The following is a 21,076-nucleotide window of genomic DNA, read 5'->3' on the forward strand; positions in this document are numbered from 1 at the left end:
CCTCACCTGAGACTGGGAGTTCACATTAGCTCCTCTCTTTACCAGCAAACGGACCACCTCTCTTTGCCCAGCTAGTGAGGCAATGTGAAGGGCAGTGTTTCCTTTCTGTGGAGGAGAGTTGTAGTTATAAGTGGGAACTGACACAAATCTTTAGTTTTTTTTTCTTTTGATTAATACAGGAGTTGGGACACTCTAATTTCTGCCCATCAGGTATTTTATTAAAAGAGTGCATTAATGTCTCTCCTAAATGGTTGTTGTTATTGTTTTTTAAATGTATTCATCCATATTTTAGTATTTGTATTGTTGTTGTAGTGTTTCTAGTTAAATGATTGTTTGATTACAAAATAATAAGACAAAACCAACACAACATGAACTAAAATGATTTTAAATTAGTATGATTACTTTAAAATGCTCTAATCATTGCTTTAAATTTTTTAATTGAATAAACTTTTAGATTTTTAAAAATTACATTTTTTTACACTTATACTTTATCATGTTTAAAAACTTTTAAACTCGTCTGAAAACTCTTGAGCATGATATCCAATGCAAAGCTCTTTCCAACTTCAATAAATCAAACTGTTGGCTTTGTCAGCGTGTCAATATTTTGTTTTAAATTTCATTATTAATAGTATAGAATCAAATGGTTGCAAAAAGATACATCTATTTCTAGTAAGACATGTTGATATAGAAAAATGTTACAAACAATAATTAATGATTTTACTTTGAGGGAGTGTCAAAGTTCCTGAAAAGCTAATATCAAAAGGCCAACTGGTGACATCTTCCTGGCTGGCTGGTAAAAGTGGTGCCTGAGGCATGGATAGGGGCACATAACCAAATAGCTTATCTGACATTCCACTCCTGTCACAAAGCCAAACTGACCTCCTACACACTTTTCTGATGGAGTTTTTTATAAAATCTTTTTGTTTTTTTAAATTTGTAGGTTATTTTTACTTTCTGCAGTGGATTGTCTGAGTTCCACAAGCAATATTCCTGGCATCTTTGGTAGCACTTGAGACTTTTACATTTGCAAGGTGCTAAATCGGAGCTGTACCTTGGTGGATGAGTCAACGTGGGCTCCTCTTTCCAAAAGTTCGTCAACTAAATCCTGGTGTCCCTCTTTGGCTGCCAAATGCAAAGCATTCAGGCCATTCTAAAAGGATAGTAAACACACAGAGCACATGGAAAGCTTTCAGTATAAAGTGGGATTCAGTATACCAATAATGGCATTTATCCTGCAAATAAATATCATCATTAATGGAAAAATAAATACAATCTTTGAATCACAAAATGTTTTCTAATTTCTTCCATGTCTCACAGCACAAACTTGCAAAAATAATATTCATGGAAAATATCAAATTATTTACTATACAACACAGAAAAATAGAATATGATATTCACCTCATCTTCTTCTTCTTCCATTTTGCTTCAGTTCCCTTTTATAAGTCCAAATATAGTTCTACGTAATATTTTCTCTACCATTCAGACTTTTCTCTTTACAATAGGAACTTCTTAACTTTTCAGTTTTCCCCTCTATTTCTCCTTTTGTCTTCTTAAAATATGGCGCCAAATGGATTCTGGGATGATGGGACACCAATGATCAACAATGCTCCTCAGGTTTAGGTCCAAAGTTGCATGCCTTTTCTCCTCCAATTTTCCTCCGTGCCCGCTGGCTCTGAAGATTGGCTTGGCACTAATGTCAAAGAGTAGCTGCTATGTTGCTAACACCTCCACCACCGGCACCCCCTTTCGTCACTTGTGCACGTAGGGGGGCACACAGATGTACACCCACATACATAAAAGATGTGCACACGCGCACATGAAGAGGGGTAAGACTTCAGTTCCTAAATGCCATCAAGGGTGTCATGTTACTGCCTTCTTTCTGCACAGTCATAGAGGGTAAGTAGGACAACCAAGTACATAAACATGGCTCCTCATATTTAGAAGCAACTTAAATGTCATGCTTTCAAAAAGAAAAGAGGGCAGTCCCCAGGGAGCATACTAGTATGTCAATCACAGTGTTGCTCAGTGAGCAACTTGAGTGATTTTTAAAAGGGTTTATATAAAGGATGCCATCTGCTCTGTGCAAAAAAACACTCAAAAGGGCAAAATGCATGAAGAATGGGGGTAGAGTGTTTTGTAATCTGAATTCAAAGTAGCCCATCAGAGAGATTTTCCAAATGAAACAGTATATTTTACATCAGTCAAATATGGAATTTGGAAGGACGTGGTTTACAGTCTGTTTACAATCTGAAAGTTGTGTAAATATTTAAGTCAAAATATTAGTCAGAACTTTCTGAGGAACATATTTATAAGTGAATATGATGTTAACTTAGAATTATTGGTTGGTGTGGTTTATTGTCACATGTGCTGCATCGTGCAGAACTGCTGAAAAGCATTTTTTTTTGGTGATATATTGGCAGATACTCACAATTAAGTGGACTGGCAGGCAGGTGCAAAGAAAATCTGTACATCTCTAATTATTATCTTTGAAAAAACAGAGTATTTAAACACAGTCAGTGCGTGTAGTGTGTACATAATATGTACGTAATAAAATGTGTGACATCATAATCCTGCTACAATCTGGTTGGTGTGGTTACGTTGAGCTCATCACACTCGTAACGATGTTCAAGTGGTCACATTGCCAGTTCTCTAATGCCATTCCATCAATGAATTATAAATCACGCAGCCTCGTGAGTCAGCGATATTTTTGTCACTCCCGTGCCAAAAGGCAAAAATGAAATAGCTTTAAATGTGCGTCAAGATGATCCTCAGTGCAAAATTTGAACGTCCAGCCAAACTCCTAGGTTTTAGCTTGTCATCAGAAGGAGACAAAAAAACTCCCACACTTTGACATATTCGTGTGTTTTAGATTAATTTTACTCATTACTACACCTTGCATCTTGTGTTCTCCCTCATGAAGTCAAATTGCTTCATAAGGCCAAAATCGAGAAGGCAAATTTATTTGTATAGCACAGTTCAATACAAGCCTTTACCTGGCATTATAATTTGCAAGACATAAGGAGGAAACACCAAATTATCAAAAAATATTTATTATTTAAACTAGGAGCCGCCTGTTGGTGTCTGAGAGGCAAACTTGGGATGTTGTCAAACACACACGCACACACGCACACAAAAAAAATCTCTTTTTTCCCCTCCAAGTCGTGACTAAAAACTTAATTTAGCTAATGGCCGTGCATTAAATCAACTATAATTAGGTCTTAAATATTTCAGTCAGGTGGGACTAAATGTAATTTTTATGTTACCTGATTGTATATGCTAATCTATCTTTATTAGGAAGGGAATAGCTTTTCATTTTTCATTGTAACAAGTGCAACGAAATTGTGTTTGAGGTATAGCCGTTTTTTCATTCCTACAATTAAAGCTTATGTGTACTAAAATCACAGGCAAGTATATGGAAACACATGAACACACGCTGGTTTAAAAGTAATATCACTCAAAGAGGATTAACATTTGGGTGGATTAGAGAGGAGGTATTGCTGTTTAATTGTGCTGCATAAACAGACAAATTCTCTTGATTTTAACAGAAATAAATTGTCAAAAAAATCAAATAGAGTCCTGCTTTTTTCGTTGCCCCGTTATTTATTTTGTTTGTTTGTTTGTTTGTTGACAGTCAGGAGGAACATCCATGACTCCAAATAACTTGGCAAACTTTTGGCTTTTGACGCAACACTTGATCTGGTTGCCTCCTTCCAACATCATAGTAATAGTTTATAAATGAATATGTAATGCTATATCATCTCTAAGAACTAATGTTACTTTTCCTGTTAGAGTTATAGTGACAACCTCTCTTCAATCAGCTACATGAAGTCCATTACAGGTTTTGATTATATAATATAATGACTGCTGGTACACTGACTGAAATGATCACTGGGGATAATGGCTTTGTAATTGTATTGAGTGCTTTTCCACAAGCACGATTTGGATATGCTCCTCTCTTCAGAAGCAATAATATCTTTGCTAATCATAGGTCAGGCAATAGCTTATCCATGGGGTCACTAGGTGGTTCCAATTTTTACACGTCAGGACTGGAGGTAGTTGAGGGTACTGGCAGATCTCGTGGAATGCAGCGTTGGTGGTCACTGAGGCCAATATTTGTGCTTGAGAGGATTTTTGTGGTGAATGAAATTGTGGTCCATCATTTGAGTGATCACAGTGAGCATTGGTGCACAGCTAAAATTACTATGGCAGTAAATGGGGAGGATATTTTTCTATTTCACTGACAACTTTGCATTGTGAAGCAGACAATCTAATCTTTAGTACTCACTGACGCCACCTTGTCTGGGGCAATATTTGGTCGTGTCTCACATAAAAAAAATAACATAAAAAATGTTTGTATTGCATTATAAATATTATACAATTTGCTTTATGCCCCCATACTCAGATCACCTCTACCCCAACACACTCTGGGGTAAAAATAAAATAATGTCATGCACTTTTATGTCACTTGACAAGGGCTCAAATTTGATCATCTGACACATGACAGTAATTTGAAGGGCATGGGTCTCCTGTTGCAGAGCGCAAGGTGGTCCCTATGTGTGTGGGTGTGCGTTTGGGCATGCTCAGTTTGAAAAACAGTCACGGTGCTAAGGACAACAAACAGTAGAGTTAGAGGTGGGCAGCTGCCACTTCCTCTCAGCAGACCAATAAGAGCCTAGAGTATAAATAGTCACTCAAGAGAAAATAGAGTAATAACAAAACCATTTGCTTTGAACACAAGATACGCAATCTTCCTCCAATGATTTAATCCACCTTATGACAACTGTAAATCTTGTTGGTGTCTGCTCCACAGGGAGGTGGACAAATTTTTTAGGCGCAAGATATTTTACACCCTCACTTTCTTTGCGCTCATGTGGAATGTGGGTAAGGGTGGGTACAAGGGGGACGCAAAGACCAGCTGTTAGGGGGAAGTATATCCTACAGACTTGTCTAAGATTAGTGAACATAATGGGAGTTGATAGGCTGTGGTATTAGCAGGAAATCTGAATGTAAGGACCAAATGCTGAGGCAGCTTTGTTTTGTCAAGTCACTGTGACAAAGCACTTTCTTTTTACAAAGTACATTCTATTAGAAAATTCAACATTTTTGACAAACTGCTTTGACTAAAAGAAAATATATGCTTATTTCATTGATCGGCAGCACGGTAGTAAGTGATTCACACACCTGCCCCTAAAATACTTAAACTTAAAACTTGCCTTGTGATGGACTGGGAAAAGCCAACCCAAAGAGCATCCATATAGGCTGAAGCTCACCCCGTTTAACTTCATTCAAATAATTAAGATAAACAAGGGATGGATGAAGCGTAAACCCTCCCCGACGGAGAAAAAAAAACAGGCCTATTGAGAAATGATGACAATTGTGCTGTCATTTGATACCCTTTGGGTGTTTTGACTGAAGCACGTATTAACTGACTTAATTAAAGAAATAACCAAAATAAAATAACAATCACCATTATGCAGACCTACATCAATGTCAAAGAGCAAGCACTTTGCTGTCATCCCGTGGCATCATCAGAGCCTATTCCCGTAAATAGCATGGGGCTCCACTACTTAAGATGGGTATCTTGAAAGAACACTTACACATATTCAACTGAAATCATGACACAGCTCCATTACACGCAAAATAAACCCAATACATGAACAGAAAGCCAAGCAGACATACTGTTCAATCAGAACGTTTTCTTACCTGGTTGCAGGTGCCAATATCAACTCCATTTTTCAGGAATTCTAGGACTTTATCGATGTTTCCAGCTCTGGCAGCTCGCAGGAAACTGGTGTTACTGTCCGACTGCAGAAGGGAAAAACATATTGAAGTGCTTATAAAAGTGTTTCATATCATCAACATTTTATACTAGATGTTTTGTTGTTGCATGGCTTTAGTTGATTAGTTGGCTTTGTATTATGTAAACGGTCAAACTACTAGTTTACCATACAAAGCAAACAAATGCATACAAATGCAAGAGCATGAAGGTTTCTATTTGAAGACACAGAACTCATGGGAGCTGTATTTACTACAAATTGCTTATGAACACTGACCTATTATTGTGAGACAATCAATATGATTCAGATGGTTTGTAGAACCCTCATCTTTCCTCATCCTCTGACCTGGATTGTGAAACATCCATAAATATTCTGTAGCACAACCTGAGTCTTCTAAACTATCTCCCTGTAACATAAGTTACATATGTCCAGACCATATGGGGTTTCAACACGAAATGATTTTCTATTTTTGAGAAGTCAATACATATTATTTACACAAAATTCAATCTGTTCATTCCTAACATAAGAAGACCCCTTGTGCAGCGTGACAACTGAGCTGAATCATACAATATTTTATATTATTTAAAGTATATAATTGTGCAAAATATATAACTCTCAGCACAGTAGAATAAAAATGTAATCACATCTGCTATAAAGCCACACCCCATGTGTAGGAAGAAAAGCCAACTCCAACACACACTTACCTTCATATAAAAGATCAATTTCAATTAAACAACACCAAATCAGGAAGATAAAAATAAAAACAGAGGACCTCCTGCTCACTTACCAGTGAATCATTCGATCCAGTTACCTCGCATAGAACACTGAGTTGATCAAAGTCTTTTTCATCCAAAGAGTTTTTAAAAGTTTTATCTGATCTACAAGCTATACAAGTTGCTGCATTGCCCATAATGACTAAAAGGTAATACTCAACCTAAAGCCTGAGACCTAAATGCCTTGTCCAGCAATCCTTCTGAGGCTTCCCACTCAAGCCCAATGTCCGGATGTTAGGCTGATGATCAATACATCCTAAAGGCCATCAAACGTATCCATGTTTTCAACCCGCCATTGCTAAATGCTGAATCTTATTCACTATTTTCATTAAAAAACATCACTCTTTCTCCTCTCAGCCAAAACACCCCTCAGCCTCTCATTTTGCTGTCTTAATCCGAGTCCAGTCCAAGTTTAGGAGTCCAACCTCCGTTTTCTCAACCAATGCGTTCCCAGTCAGCATGATAGCAACTGTCAGGTCTCCAGCCTTGGTTATTTTTACCCTTCCAGACCATTTCTTCAGCCATTATGTGTGCTCAGAGTGGCGTGCATGACAGTTGAGCTCGACTTGGACTGAAGTGTGTGGGGCCTCCAGTGTTACTACTCTAAAGGAGCCTCAAAAGCCACTATGGGAGTGAATGAGGTCCTGCATGTAAAAATGACCATGGTCAGGCTTCAATAGGTTCAATATCACTTAAACTTTCAGCGGTGGGTTTTTGTGTGTGTGCTTGTATCTAAACTGACAGAAAATTCCATACAAAGATTGACATGGGTGAGAAGAAGCTGTAATCTGTACTACTGTACAGGATTTGTCAGTCATCTCATGAAGGATACTGGATTACACCTCAGTTTCTTGAGCATATGCTAATATTAGAGCATCTCAACTGTGGTGCACTACCACTTAAGTAACCTACCGGCCAAAATGATTAATCTGCTTACCTTTTTCAAAATAAAAATGATGTAACTCATTCATTCATTCATCTTCCATACTACTCATCCTCGAAATGGTTGCAGGGTTTGCATCTTTCAGAGTAGCAGGAATGAGTGGAGCCTTATACTGATGACTGGTTGTGAATTTTTCAAATAAAACACTTCTAAACGTAAATAAAACAGCTTTGATTTTATTTTTTAGTCAATGATTATAGATTTTGAGTCAACCTATGATGAATTAGCAGCCTAAACCATCAGCATCTATTTCCTAGTCAAAAGCCTTATCTTACTTCTATTATTGATTGGCTAAGTCTTTCCATTTCACAGCATTGATTCTTTGCAAGCAAATCAAACAAAACAAACAGTTGGACTTAGTGGCACATCTGTGTTTTACCTGGCGTTTTCTCTCAGCCCTCTCACGCTGGCGCCGCCGCCTCTCCCTAGCTTTCTGCAGTGCCTTATAGTCTGGATGAAGGTCGATATCTCGTGCCTTCTTCAAGTGGGCAGCGGCATGTGCCATCACTATGATTTCCTGATACTGTATCTATGGATCAATCCTGATGTCTGAAACTATATTTCTAATGCCAACCTAGATGCTACTAAATTTCAATAACAATAAAAGCCTATATCAGAAAAAAAGAAGAAAAAATATCCAGAACATGAGGGCTTCCAATAAAAATATTAAAAATCCAACAAAAGGTCTCCTTTAACTCCTCTCATCCTTTACTTTAATTTCCACGATGCTTGTAGAAAATGAAGACACAGCCACAAAATCACGCTGCTGGATTTGTACTTATGCTAAATGCAAATGAAGCATTTGTGTCGCAGCATCAGGAAGGACATAATGACAGAAAAAGGGTGGAGAATGATGACAGTAAGACTCATTATTTGACCTCACACACACAGTTGCGCTGAACCCCCCTCAAACAACCACCACCACCCTACACACACACACACAGGACATGATCCTGTCCAGATGTACAGTACATGAAAACCCTTCTCCCTGGAAACAGATGTGGCTTTAAAACATGTGTCCTGTAATGCATTTGTGTGCTTGCGTGTGCATAATGTGTGTTTGTGCGCGTTGTAGAGTTTAATGTGTAAAGGGGTTTAGAGCAGCAGCAAGCCAACAGTCAAATTACAGCTATTGCCAAAGCTAATCTCTCTACTGTTCTCAACTGCACACATTTACATGAAAACTTACTAAGAGGGTGGTAATTTATTATGAGGGACTATACAGAACATAATTTGGAATTATTCCCAAAGCACACTACTGAAATCTTGTCATACACTGTTGAAACACACAGCTTCCTCTGTTATTGTTTGCATTTCCTCTGGGAATCAAAGCTTTCTTCTACATTTTCCCAAAATAATATTAGGTTAATGTAAGACTCTAAACAGTCTGCATTGTTACATTGTGAAAGTAAGTGTGGATGGTCGTCATATCAGCCCTAAAAGGTCACCACTTGAGCAAGTCAGCTGGATAAGAAGCTTACCAGTAAACCTGAGCAGGACAATGGAAGATTGTGTACAATTTTCTTGAAATGACACTTCCTACACAGGGTTATCAAAGGGGGATACCCTATGCCTGACCCTTGAATGCAAAGTTGACTGAAAATCTCTTTTTCGATTCACGCGTCTGCTTCTTTATAGTGAATAGCAGGCAATTGAGTGTGATGCATCAGCAGCTTTGAAGGTTCCGTAAAATAAATCACTCTAAATGGCTGCTCAAATGGAGGGGAAGTAGAAGCTATACTGCCGCCTCCATCAAAGAAAGCACAGGCATTTCTTCGTTACTTATTTTTATTGCTTAACTCTTTTGCTTGTTGGCAAGGTGAAATCGATAATTTGAGGGATATGGGATCATTTCCCTCTCTTTATTATGCCGTAAGAATGTACAACAGAGATAGAGGAAGAGGGTAGGGGTAACAGGACTGGGGTATACACTATCATTTTATGAGCCACCAGAGATAATGACGCATACCACTCAGGCAACAGGGATGTGTGCCAACAGTGGACAAGCAAAGGTGGCTTGCTGACATTTGCAATTGCCAGGCTACACCCCTCCCCTCGCATAGTGGAGGACTGAGTCGGTTTGAATCTCAACTGCATTGCAGCAGCCATCCACATCACTGATGGAACATGGTTTGACAGGTTGTAGTGTGAACAAGTGAACAAATGTTGGTCATATCCTCATCAAATTATTTCACTATTGTAACAAAGTTCAATTGACACCAATGCAACATGCTATAAATTATGATTCATGACACAAATTGACCATTACTCCCAATGATGTGCTCTTATGTATTTGCACCAGGCAGAAAGCTATAAATCAACTTTTCTGTGGTTGAACGCTGCACCTTTGGCACCTCCTGCTGGTAACTGTAACTTAAAGCAAACTACTACTTTAAGTTAATGTAATTGTGAAGCTCTAGAAAAGTCTTTGCTGTACTTACATTATCCATATTAAGTGCCCCCATGACTTTTGTTCCCAAGTATTTCAATAGAATACATGCAATATTGGAATCATTCAAAAAAATACAAATACGATAATATTTGAGCTGTTTAAAAGTTCAATCAATTGTAGCCATGGTTACTGTAATGCCCATCTCAGACCCACATTATGCTGAGAAAATCAATATAGAGGTCGATTACCGTATAAGCTGATCTCAAAGTAGTGCAGTAAAAGTAGATGCATGTTTTGGGAACAGAGTGCAGGCTGTGCTGACAAATTGTATTGCATATGTACTGTCCATTATGATGTTTTCTGTACAAACTGGCACAATTACAACAACAGAAATCCCACAATGCATAGTGAAATTGACAACAACAACAACAAAATAAAGCGGTTCACATTTGCAAGGTGCACTATATCATCAAGCAACAATCAAACATCAACTGCCTTTAAGCATCTTGCACATTTATTTTGAGCTTATTCTGACCTGATCTAGAATAAACCTGCAGCCTGCACAATGATAAGAGAACATCCAAAGTAGTGGTTTATAGTGAAGACCTATACCTTAAAAATGGCCATGCAATTTTTTAAATACTTTCTATGCATTTGTTTGTTGTCTATTACTGATACCTATCATTACTGTTGTTTATGGTATTTCCCCTGCTAATGGAGGTGCAGCAGTGACTTACACAGCATTGACAGGCTCATAATGCATCCATGATTTAATGGAAGGAAGGTCTTGATTCGAGACTGCTCATTTTGACTTTGAGAAGGCCATGCATTATATATAACCACAACCTTCAGCACCCTTCGCGGGAAATACTGGACACTGGGAATGCTAGTTTTCATTAGTGCTTACATGCGTTTTGGCTTAAATTGGGCGTTAAGTTAACCTAGTTAACGTTGCAAGATGGCAAGGAGGTTATATTGCAAAAATGATTTGAAGTGAAATTATTTTCTGATCAGCATTTATTGGGGAAGACAACAACAAACATCTTTTAATTTGTTGAACCCTCAATCTCAGAACTGTGCTATCCACTCGATCACCTTGCTGCAGTAAAAATGATATATTCATGGTATTTTTCTGAATAGTGAACATGTCTTATTTCATAGTACTAATTTTGTGGGTTTATAAAAAAATAAATCTTAACACTGTACACAATAATGTGTACAGAGTTAATCTGCAATTCAGAAATGAGCCAACCCTCTCAATTACAAACAGCAATGGATGGAAGAGTTCACAAATCTGATTTAGATGTCATTTTCAGGCCTATTGTAGCGTTATAAGGTCAAGGCTGTAAAGCACACCGGGTACAAGCAAGCGCCTACCAAACCAAATGACAATCAATTTTATGACCACGTGGGACACGATGCTCCTGGATAAGACCACGCCTAAACAAGTAGTGAGTAATGATTCGAGAGACAAGCCTGGAGGGAAGCAGGGCCCATGAAACCTTTATGGAGTTCCCTGGAGAAAATGAGCTAAAAGTAGGGGATTTAGACTAAAGACCACACCCTGTCATGGCGATGTCAAGCTGATATAAATGCAGGCACACTTCTGGAAACACCTAATGGATGACATTATCAGGAACATGACATCTCTTATTGTTGTTGCCATTCCGTAAACAAAACAACCTGGTCCAAGAGGAGAAGTGCGTCAGCCTTCCAGACAGTGCACTGCATTAACTGATTGCTTCTGCTAGATCTAGACAGACCTCCCAGTGCATTTCTTTCCACAGCCAAGTAGTAGTTTAAAGCAGTCTAAAATAACCGAGGCTATATGGCTAAATGTGCAACATACACAGATTTTTCAATCAGTAAATGCATGCCCACTTCCAGCAGGTTTTACCTCATTAATGGGCTAATAGATGCTTTCAACACAGTCTCTTCTGAATGGTATACTCATCATATTTATGTTCTAATGCTTTCTGTCCCAAGTATGAGACCCTCAGCTTCAGGTAACTAATTCTCGGAATATGACGACAGACTATAGACTGTAATAATGGAACAATTGTTATAAAATAGCAACCAAGGAAGGAGCCTTGCAAAATTAGAAAGTTTAAGGCAATGTTGAATAGTAACAGTTAAAGCTAATTAACAACTGGCCAATGAACAAATTTATCTACAAATACTTTGTTTATTGATACAATTTAATGTATTATTTAAATAAGACTTTGTCTGCCACAGTATCTAAAAGACACAGTCCCATCTGAAATGGTACTCTCATCTGCCATTTGCTTTGCTAAATGCATTGAGGCATGAAGTAATTTCACCTCTGAGATGAATGTAACAGGAATAGGGAAGCAAGTGACGTACTACTCACCGCAGCAGATCACAGCTATACCCGGAATCCTGAGTCTTCACTGAGGAAGAAGGATTCATGAAGGCAGACAATTAGTCAGACATTAAAGATCAATAATTCATTTTTTTTATGCACATTCTATCTTTCTATAATATCAATTTTAGACTGACTAAAGCAGACAATGTTGCTGTGGAAATCTGATGGTACACTTAAAAAAATATAAGCTTTGGCAAAGAACTTCCATACTTTTGAGAAGTCTATTGATCACAAGCCACGCCTCTGTCACTCAGCCCATCTACAGCAGGAAAAAGAATGCAAAGCCATGAATAATTAACATCCAAATGCGTCCCGTGCCCTAAGTCAAAAAGCACTTGGCCTCTGTGGAATATGGGTTTCTCCATCGTCTCTGTCTTCTCTTTTCCTGACATATAATGTTAACTCTCAAAGGATTTATCAGTTACCATATTTTCTAGGCTATAAATCATACATTTTTCATGGTTTGGCTGGTCCAGTTTCTTGTAAAAAGGAGCAACCTAAACTCGTACTTTCAGACGGACAACCACAAGAGGGCACTCAAGGTTGATGTGCCAGCATCCATCAATGTAAGCATCCTCTCACAAAGACAAACGAGAAAGAGAAAACACAAATGATAACTAATCAAAATGAATAGGATGCCTGACCAGGTTCATAGCAATCATTACTGAAATAAGTCATATGTTTCCTCTGGAAAAAGGAATGCATGTGAAGAAAAGAGTAGACAGAATGAAGTAAAAAATGATTTAAAAATGTAAAACGGTGCAGAGATATCTGACTCTGATGTAAGGTGCAATGGGATTGGAGAAATTGAAGTGGAGATCAAAAAGGAAGGAGATGTGATGGATGAATTTGGAAGCAATCCAAATACAATGAGAAATCAGAGAAAAAGAACACAAATTATTCAAGTCACAAGTGCAGGGAGTGAAAAGAAGTGAGGATAATCCTTAATAAGTCACCGGCAGTGCAGAGTAAAGCCTGAATTGTATGAAAGCGGAGTTATTTTAAAAGAAAGTACAAGCATTGAAAAACTTTACTCCCTACCAAGAAATAAATAGGTCATGTTGTCTAGTCAAATGCATCTCTGGTATAATGTACATTACACAAATTTAGATGAAAATCTGAGGTTTAATATATATTGAAATTAGGAGTTACATTCAATTAAAAAACATTTAAACTATGAGGAGTTTGGGGAAACATCTTAACAAATTATTTAATAAATAACTCATTGGATTAAACTCCTTCAGGCCCCTTGGTATGAAATTACATTAGTTTGGCATATGCCCTTCTCATTTCGAGATGCACATCACTAGGTTTATAAAGGCATAAACTCAGGCACACAATGTTGTATTTTTTAAAGTCAACATAAAGATACCCATACACAAAAAAATAAGCTATCTGTCTTTAGCACAAGGTCTGCTTCCCACTGATTCCACCTTGCCATTCTACTTTACACTGCTGACAGCTATTGTTACAAAGAGTGATGACTGCATTCAATACATTGTACAATTCCTGCCCTATTACAGGCTTTGCCGTGTTTACTCTCATGCTCTCTGCCCCCTGAGACATGCATCTTTGCAAAATCTGTGTCACCTTGCAACCTGAATCACATTCATCAACTGAAAATCCAGACAACTGATGTCTCAAACAGGTAACAAAAACATTTTCTGGATCACGTGTCGGACTCGGGAACATGGGAGTGCCTACTGAATCTGAAGTATTCAGAAAATAACGTACAAACTTCACATAAGCAGCTAGGATTTAGAAAACATCCTTCTTATCTGTGAGAGGGCGGATGTGCCATCCGCTTGTGCGCCATGCTGACTTGTTAATTTTTTATATTTATTCTAAACGTCGCCAGTCTATGAAGACTGACATTTGAATTATTGCTAAGACTCAGGCTTAAGGGAAAAAGTGTTTGCCCTGATCATTCATTACAGCTACAATCTAACTAGAGCTCCTTATATGCAAGCTTTAAAAGGACAAATTTTTGGATCATAAAAGATATTTCTGCATCAAACATTTAGTTGAAGAAGAAAAAAAATCTTTCTAGAAGAAGGTGCCAAAAAATGTGATGATATACATGTATTTTTTTAGGCTTGAAACAATCATCTGAGATAAGAGTTGAAAATAAAATACCCTAGCTTGTCTACAAAACACTTAATGGTCTAGAACAGGAGCGGCCAAATCCGGTTACTCGAGAGTCCCTATCCGTTCTGTTTTCCAAATCTCCCCTCACCAACAAACTTGCTTTTAGTGGCCTAAAAGCAGAAAGGCACCATCCAAATGTAACTCCAATATAACATTACAAACCGTGGAAATGCATCTCATGATACAAAGGTCAACCTGTGCACACACTATGCTACTAAATCTGGTCTCTTCTACTAACAACCAACCAAAAAAGCAGAAATGAGCACAAAATAACACCGACTCTTCTATGACGATGGTTGTCATCACAGGTGAGAAATTCTTAAAACGCCACAGTACTAATACATACATATACCATCATGTCCAATATATTGTATGTATACTCTACTGTCATTATTGATTCCAACTGTTACTATTGCAAAATGTACTGGAAACAACAAGCTAAAAAACAAGTCTAATAAAGCACAACAACAACAATCATAGTGGTGGTGGGTGATTATATAAAAGGTGATTCCAATTCTAATTAGCTAGAGCATTCAAGGTATAGGCTATACCAGCTGGCCTGTACTAAATCATAGCAATTAGTATTTTAGAGCTTTTTATATTACTCTCTTCAATACATCTAAGTAAAAGTGAGCTCACTGGCCCCACCCAATAATGATGGAGTAAAGTGTGCCTAGCACTATACAGTCCATTACTGAAATCACATTAGTGTTTGAGAGGGGGATGGAACTTCCCCATATTTCCACCTTAACAATTAGTATTATAAAATAAATACATTTGGATAAACTAGGATCTCCTTGACGTCATTTTTTTCCAATTTAAGAATTGTTAAGACAAATGAAAAAGCCGAGCGTCTCCACTTTAAAGGGGAACAGTAGCGCACTACAGGCCTTGTGTTGTTGACAAATCGCCCAGTGGATCAGACACTTTTATCCCAGTGAAAAATAACTATTATTAATTTCCACGTTACTTATTTTCACTGTTTTCACATAAGGAAAACAAAATAATGGAGTTAGGAGAAGAGGCAACGCCTATCACCGCTGCCTCTCTAGCATCACTCAGCGGTCCCACGGACGGGTTGACACCCACCTGACGTATTCGGCTTGGTTGCAGCGACGGTGGCTGGCCACTCTCCGGAGATGTGTTGTTCGAAGAAGCGAGTTTTAGATCGGAGCCGCTGCCCCGAGAGAGAGCATCTTCAGGGCTACTCGACATTTTGTCTGGATGCAGCTGCAAGCGACGCGGTCAAAAGTCGAGGAATGGGGGCGGGGTGGTGGGGGTCCTTTCGCCGGTCCAAGACGGATGTGAGTGCGCAGGCCTCGGGATCCACTTGGTTAGATGGTGTTCACTCCATGGCATGTGAGATGAATCTGTGTAGAGGGGAAACAAACGCTAGTGTTGTTTTAGAAGGCTACGGAGTGCTTCCTGCAATCATGGGATGCTTCTGATGCCTGAGCGCATGGACGTGAACGCGCCTCTGACGCGCTTCCCCGAAACGCTGCAGAATCAATGGCGCATTCAAGGTCATCTAGTAACTCCCACAATTATTAATAGAGAAATCAAAATTAAAACTATAACTATACACATATACTACACATGCATAATATCCCCTGTCCCTGTAAAACTGCACTCATAATATGCACATGTAATTTAATGCATGCTTGAACGTGCTACTGCAAGATCTTATAAATAGGGGTTATGCCCAACGGTCTTTGAATGCACCGAAATGCAGGATCCATAGCTTATTTGTTTAACATCTTATACTGCAGTACACATGGAGAGGAAAGTTAATTTCACGCGTAGTACTCTTCTGAAATTAAAATCAGATTTTAAAATACTCGTAGCTGGCAGGTACATTATACCGATCCTTTAAAATCGACATGGATCTCTTCAGATTTCACAAAACGGCAGAGAGGAGGCAGATTAACAAAACAGTTCTCTATTTTAAACAAATATCTTCATCTTTTTTTTTTAAGTTCCAACAATCTTGGACTTACGGTGATCAAGAAGTAGTTTGCATTTATTCATCTTTAGTCTGGGTTGGGCAAATTATTCCACAATAGCAAGTCCAAGTTTTCATTCCAACCCAACAAGAGAACACATTTTCACCAATCTGGTGTACTTCCTACAAGTGCAATCAGTGGATTTTAGCCAGGTGCTTCTTGTTTTCTGCAGAAATCTCATTGGTCAAAGTATCTGTGCTGGATTGGTTGGAACAAAACCCGAACCCGCCCCACGCCCGAGGACTGGTTTGGCCAAGCCCTGTGACTTTAGTGAATAGTCAACAATAACAATAAAATTTAAAATGCAGCCAGGTTTTATGATTTTGATATTTTTATGATTCATGCCTTATCTTTATGTACTGGTTAACAGTGCCCCAAACTATTTTACTTGTGATTACATTTGTACAAATTACATTGTGTAATTTTGCAACATATGCATTTGGGCAGACAGCAGCCTATTTTTTTGCAGTGGGAATATTATAAGTACATTAACTCAGATTCAATAAATGTTTAAATAATGAAGAGTTGTTAAAAATATGAAAAATACTTTATTTGACAACGGGGGGAAAAAGAACAGAACCTATTCATAACAGCAGCACCAGTACAACCACAGCTGACAAACACTGACAAATGTGGGATCACTCGGAGGGCAAATTTCATATACGTACTGGAAATGTAATTTGCACATGACACTTAAGAAGAGAGCTGGTCCAGGTTGTCATGGCTACGGCTGGTTAGATGGGCCTCCAGAATCTCTCCAAACAAATTCCTCTGTAGTAATTCGTAGGCCATTAGTAGAAGTTGCTTGACAACCTTATGGAAGTACTATTAAAGAGAGGGGAGACAATTGACATGAGAAAGTTTCATCATAAAATCTCAAATTTCCAGTGTCATTAATATTGAAAAAAACAAAGCCAATGAGTCGATTCCAGCATGCATAACTTACATGAGAGCCGAAACAGAAAAGGTCCACTCCTAGCTCATAGCCCATGCCGTAATCACATTCATCATTGGCAAACTGCACAAAAGTCATAATTTTCTGTAGTGGTCTAAAGGCTGTGACGCGTTCTTCATCATTCTGGGCTTCAGCAATGGCCTTGCAGATCTTTTTAAGCGCAGCTGTATGGAGAAGAGGAAAAGGAGCATAAAATTGCTGAGAAGCAGAAAATAGATCACTAATAAGGAAGGACACCATCTGTTTTATGATAGTTTAAAAATATATTCCCATATGAACCATAAAAATAGTGGTACCTTGATTTATGACTCTCCCAATTTACAAGTTTTTAGAGTTATAAGCCTTTGCCTGGCTCATTTTTTGAATCACTTTGCAGAGCCAATTTTGATTTACAAGCATCAGATACCCACCAGCATAAGTTAAGCAGGGTGGGGAAGAAATTGAGCAGGTACTGTAATGCCCTTTCACGAGAGCAAAGATATTCACAATCACCCTTTCGATTCTTTACTGAACAGGACAAAAAAAAGTGAAAAACAGATGCAAAATGAGAAAACTTACAAAGTGCAGTCAGCCACCAGTTTCAGACATTTCAACAAAGACCAACCTAATTTAAATGCAAATATCTCTCAGTAGGCTTTAGGCTTGAATAGATTACAAAGCATTTTCAAAATGTTTTTTTCTTACTAAACACGCGAGTTAGGTTTTGAACATGGTCAAAAAATGAATTAACTCATACATTAAGGCACCCACTGTATACATATTAATTGACTGACCATCTGTTTCTGGAAGCTCTCTGTAGCCCACGTCATTCTTGTCAACAGGTACAACAATACCAGCACCGTGGAAAGTTTTGGTGACAACCTAAGGGAGGATTTAAGAGGTTGCATTAGTAAGGGATGTTTATCTTTTCATGGCAAACAAGTGCAACATAAGGGCAGACATTATACGTATTTTAAAAAGCTAGGACATATCGGAAGCTGAGAACAGAACACTATCTTTTTGCCAGTTACCTTCTTGTCGCGCAGCTTCATTCCTTTGGTCTTCTGTTCTAAAGACAAGTTGAGATGGTCTGCTTGCTCCTTTAACTTTGCCTCTAGACTGTCAAAATCTTCTCTTTTCTGTCTGCCTTTTTCTTTCTTCTTCCTCAGAAGACACAGACTGTTGAATAGTAAAATGATATTGGTGAGTATTTACACGCATACACATCATAAAAAATGTTGTTGTAGAATTTTGCTTGGTTTATTTCTGAATCATTTGAAAACAAACAAAATAGGCACCACAAGGAGAAATTTTTCAGTCTTAAATCTTAATCTTAAAGGCTGTGTAAGATGTCCATCTTCTTGTGCTGGCTTGCAACCGATTCAGGGAGCCCAATGCCTAAAAATGTGCGCCCTCTTCTGTCAATTTCAGGGAATAACTACAGTAGAGGATGCTGTTGTTGGCTTTTTGGAGCACTCAATGATAATAATAAATATAAAACTATCTCTACACTGCGAAATGAGGGCTGATTACGTTCCCAAATGTATGCATTGGATTATCCATAAGATTACTTACTGAACAGCAGCAAATATGTTATCTCCCATCTGTGTAATGGTGCAGCCCTTCTTAGCTTCATTCTCCCCAACAAAAGAGGGGCCGGAGTCAGGAGTATCTCTTTTAAAGTATGAAGAAAAACAAAAGAATTTACAAAGTGTTTTATGATTAATTTAGTTTCTTCTTTTCTAAATGATATATTTCCCACTAGCTGTTAAGAACTACCTGATAAAATTAAGGACTCGTTAGAGGCAAGTGACACTGCCTCCTTTAAAAGATTCATTTTGTTAGAGAATATTGAAAAATGTTGAACCTGTAGTAGCCAATGTGATGCTGGCTTTCCTCACTGCCTTGTAGAATGGTCTGGAACTCTGGTGGGTCATAGAAATACCTCCAGTGAAGGTAGAAGTTAGGAGAAGCATTTTTACAATTTTGGTGGGCTCCTGCTAGGATATCAAAAGGACCAACCAGTTGCAATCCAAGAGTGTCTTTTAAGGCACCTAGAAAAAAAATTGTAAATATCTGATCATTAGTAAATACAGTATACATACTTTCCATAGTGCCTGCTTTTCCACCAACATTATGTACAACTAATGTAACAGCAGCGATAATAATCGTGTAGATGGATGGATTTTAAAAAAAAGAAGAAGCAGAAATTCCATCACCTCATTGCACTGGTGTGAAATTTGCAACAGATAAAATTTAATCAAAGTGAGGAGACCATGCTAGCCTCTCATCTTCTGTAATTCAGTGTGATCTAATAGTGTGATAGTTCAGATTTCAATTAGCTGAATCACTGATAAGCTTACCACATGGGTTGTCTGGACAAAGTTCATTGCAAAAGTCCCAGAAATGGTACAAGTCCTCTGGCATTGGCATTTTGTACAGTTGCAGCATCTCTTGACGTTGTTGTGGAGACACCTCGGATATGATTGTGGCCTTGACATCAGCAAGGTGCGGTTTCTTCTTCACCCCCTTGTTTTCTTCCGATTCCTAACATAAAAAAACAAACAAATGAGACCTTGCATTCTAATGTACAGCATGGTAAATTAAGAAGAGTAGGAATCTCTACACCAGAGGTACCCATTACTTAGGTTGCGATCTAACTGTAGAACGCCAAGGAACTTTTGGTAGATCGCCTTGGTACGCTTGGTAGATCGCACGACAATAACATTGTGAACACCCCTGCAATAAGTCTCTGTTGAACAACTCATTTCAGCACAACCCCTGTAATCGGCCACTATGTCATATTTGGGACACTTGGGCTGTACCTAGGAGTACTACTAAACATAATACTACTTTAGATTTACCGATTATTATTAAGCATTCACTTCATGGTCATTTAGATTCTGTCTTTCTTTTTAAAAAACTGAAGAGCAAGTTATTTTTAAATCAACAGCTTAGACATAGAGAATAGTAATTCTAGGTGCCCTTAATGGGAGAAACCGTTTTATTGCGCAGTATGAGTTTGTTATATTCCCATTGTGCGTGAATATAATATATTGTAGTTTATTAACAGCTCAGCCTCTTCAAACATCCAATGATATGAATAAGTCCGCATTTAAACTAACTTCTTGTTTTCTAATTTTAAAAAGCCCAATTAATGAAACAATAAGTGGCCTTATTGCCACAGGAAAGACATAAACCAGTCCATAGTTAAGAAAATTACTATATTTGATTGTTTGTTTTTGCCTGTGCTAAATAGAGCCTACAATGCATTCTGTAATTTTCTTCGATTACTGGAAAGACGAGACAGACGAGTCAGCAGTAGGCAAATTATGAAAGAACGGGCGAAAAGGTGACGCCATGATTGTTGACGTTTTTTTTTTTCACAAGCGTCTGCCTGTCGTGCTGCTGCCATGTTGGTGAACCGCTGTCCAGTCTGCATGCCAAACACTCCGAACACCACTCACTTCAATTTTCACACTACATAAAACCCTACGCGAAATGATTCTTCAAGTAAAATGCAACTTATTTAATGAATATGCACGTATCCAAAAAGCAGGAAAGAGCGGCGAGAAATTACCTGAATGGATATCTGCTTTCTTTTTGCGCGCCCTGTCATTTTTTTCCCTTGTCGTTTGACCGAGTTCTTCTTCGACAGAAAATAGCATGCAGCTACTGCGCTAAATAAAAACAAAGTGCTGCCATCTATTGAACAAGGTG

At 38.2% G+C, this 21,076-nt stretch overlaps 2 protein-coding genes across 2 annotated transcripts in view; both read right to left on the reverse strand.

Annotated features, from left to right (window-relative positions):
- The window catches only part of ank2a (ankyrin 2a, neuronal), a 47,874-nt gene extending 39,587 nt beyond the window's left edge, over positions 1 to 8,287 (reverse strand). The window contains exons 1-4 of the mRNA XM_077719929.1: positions 7,873 to 8,287; positions 5,704 to 5,805; positions 1,052 to 1,150; positions 7 to 105 (exon numbers count right to left, since the gene is read on the reverse strand). Of these exons, the coding sequence (XP_077576055.1) occupies positions 7 to 105; positions 1,052 to 1,150; positions 5,704 to 5,805; positions 7,873 to 7,998 (426 nt within the window). The 5' untranslated portion in view covers positions 7,999 to 8,287. The remainder of the gene's footprint in view (positions 1 to 6; positions 106 to 1,051; positions 1,151 to 5,703; positions 5,806 to 7,872) is intronic.
- An 8,659-nt stretch (positions 8,288 to 16,946) lies between these two features.
- On the reverse strand, positions 16,947 to 21,072 carry hpf1 (histone PARylation factor 1). The gene is made up of 8 exons (XM_077718113.1): positions 20,937 to 21,072; positions 19,720 to 19,903; positions 19,224 to 19,410; positions 18,932 to 19,030; positions 18,388 to 18,535; positions 18,151 to 18,238; positions 17,369 to 17,541; positions 16,947 to 17,247 (listed from the first exon to the last, which is right to left on the reverse strand). Exons 1-8 carry the CDS (start codon positions 20,973 to 20,975, stop codon positions 17,116 to 17,118), a joined length of 1,050 nt encoding a protein of 349 aa, XP_077574239.1. The 5' UTR covers positions 20,976 to 21,072; the 3' UTR covers positions 16,947 to 17,115.
- Between the last annotated feature and the right edge of the window lie 4 nt (positions 21,073 to 21,076).

This window comes from Stigmatopora nigra, chromosome 6, assembly GCF_051989575.1.
Source record: "Stigmatopora nigra isolate UIUO_SnigA chromosome 6, RoL_Snig_1.1, whole genome shotgun sequence".
NCBI lineage: Eukaryota > Metazoa > Chordata > Actinopteri > Syngnathiformes > Syngnathidae > Stigmatopora > Stigmatopora nigra.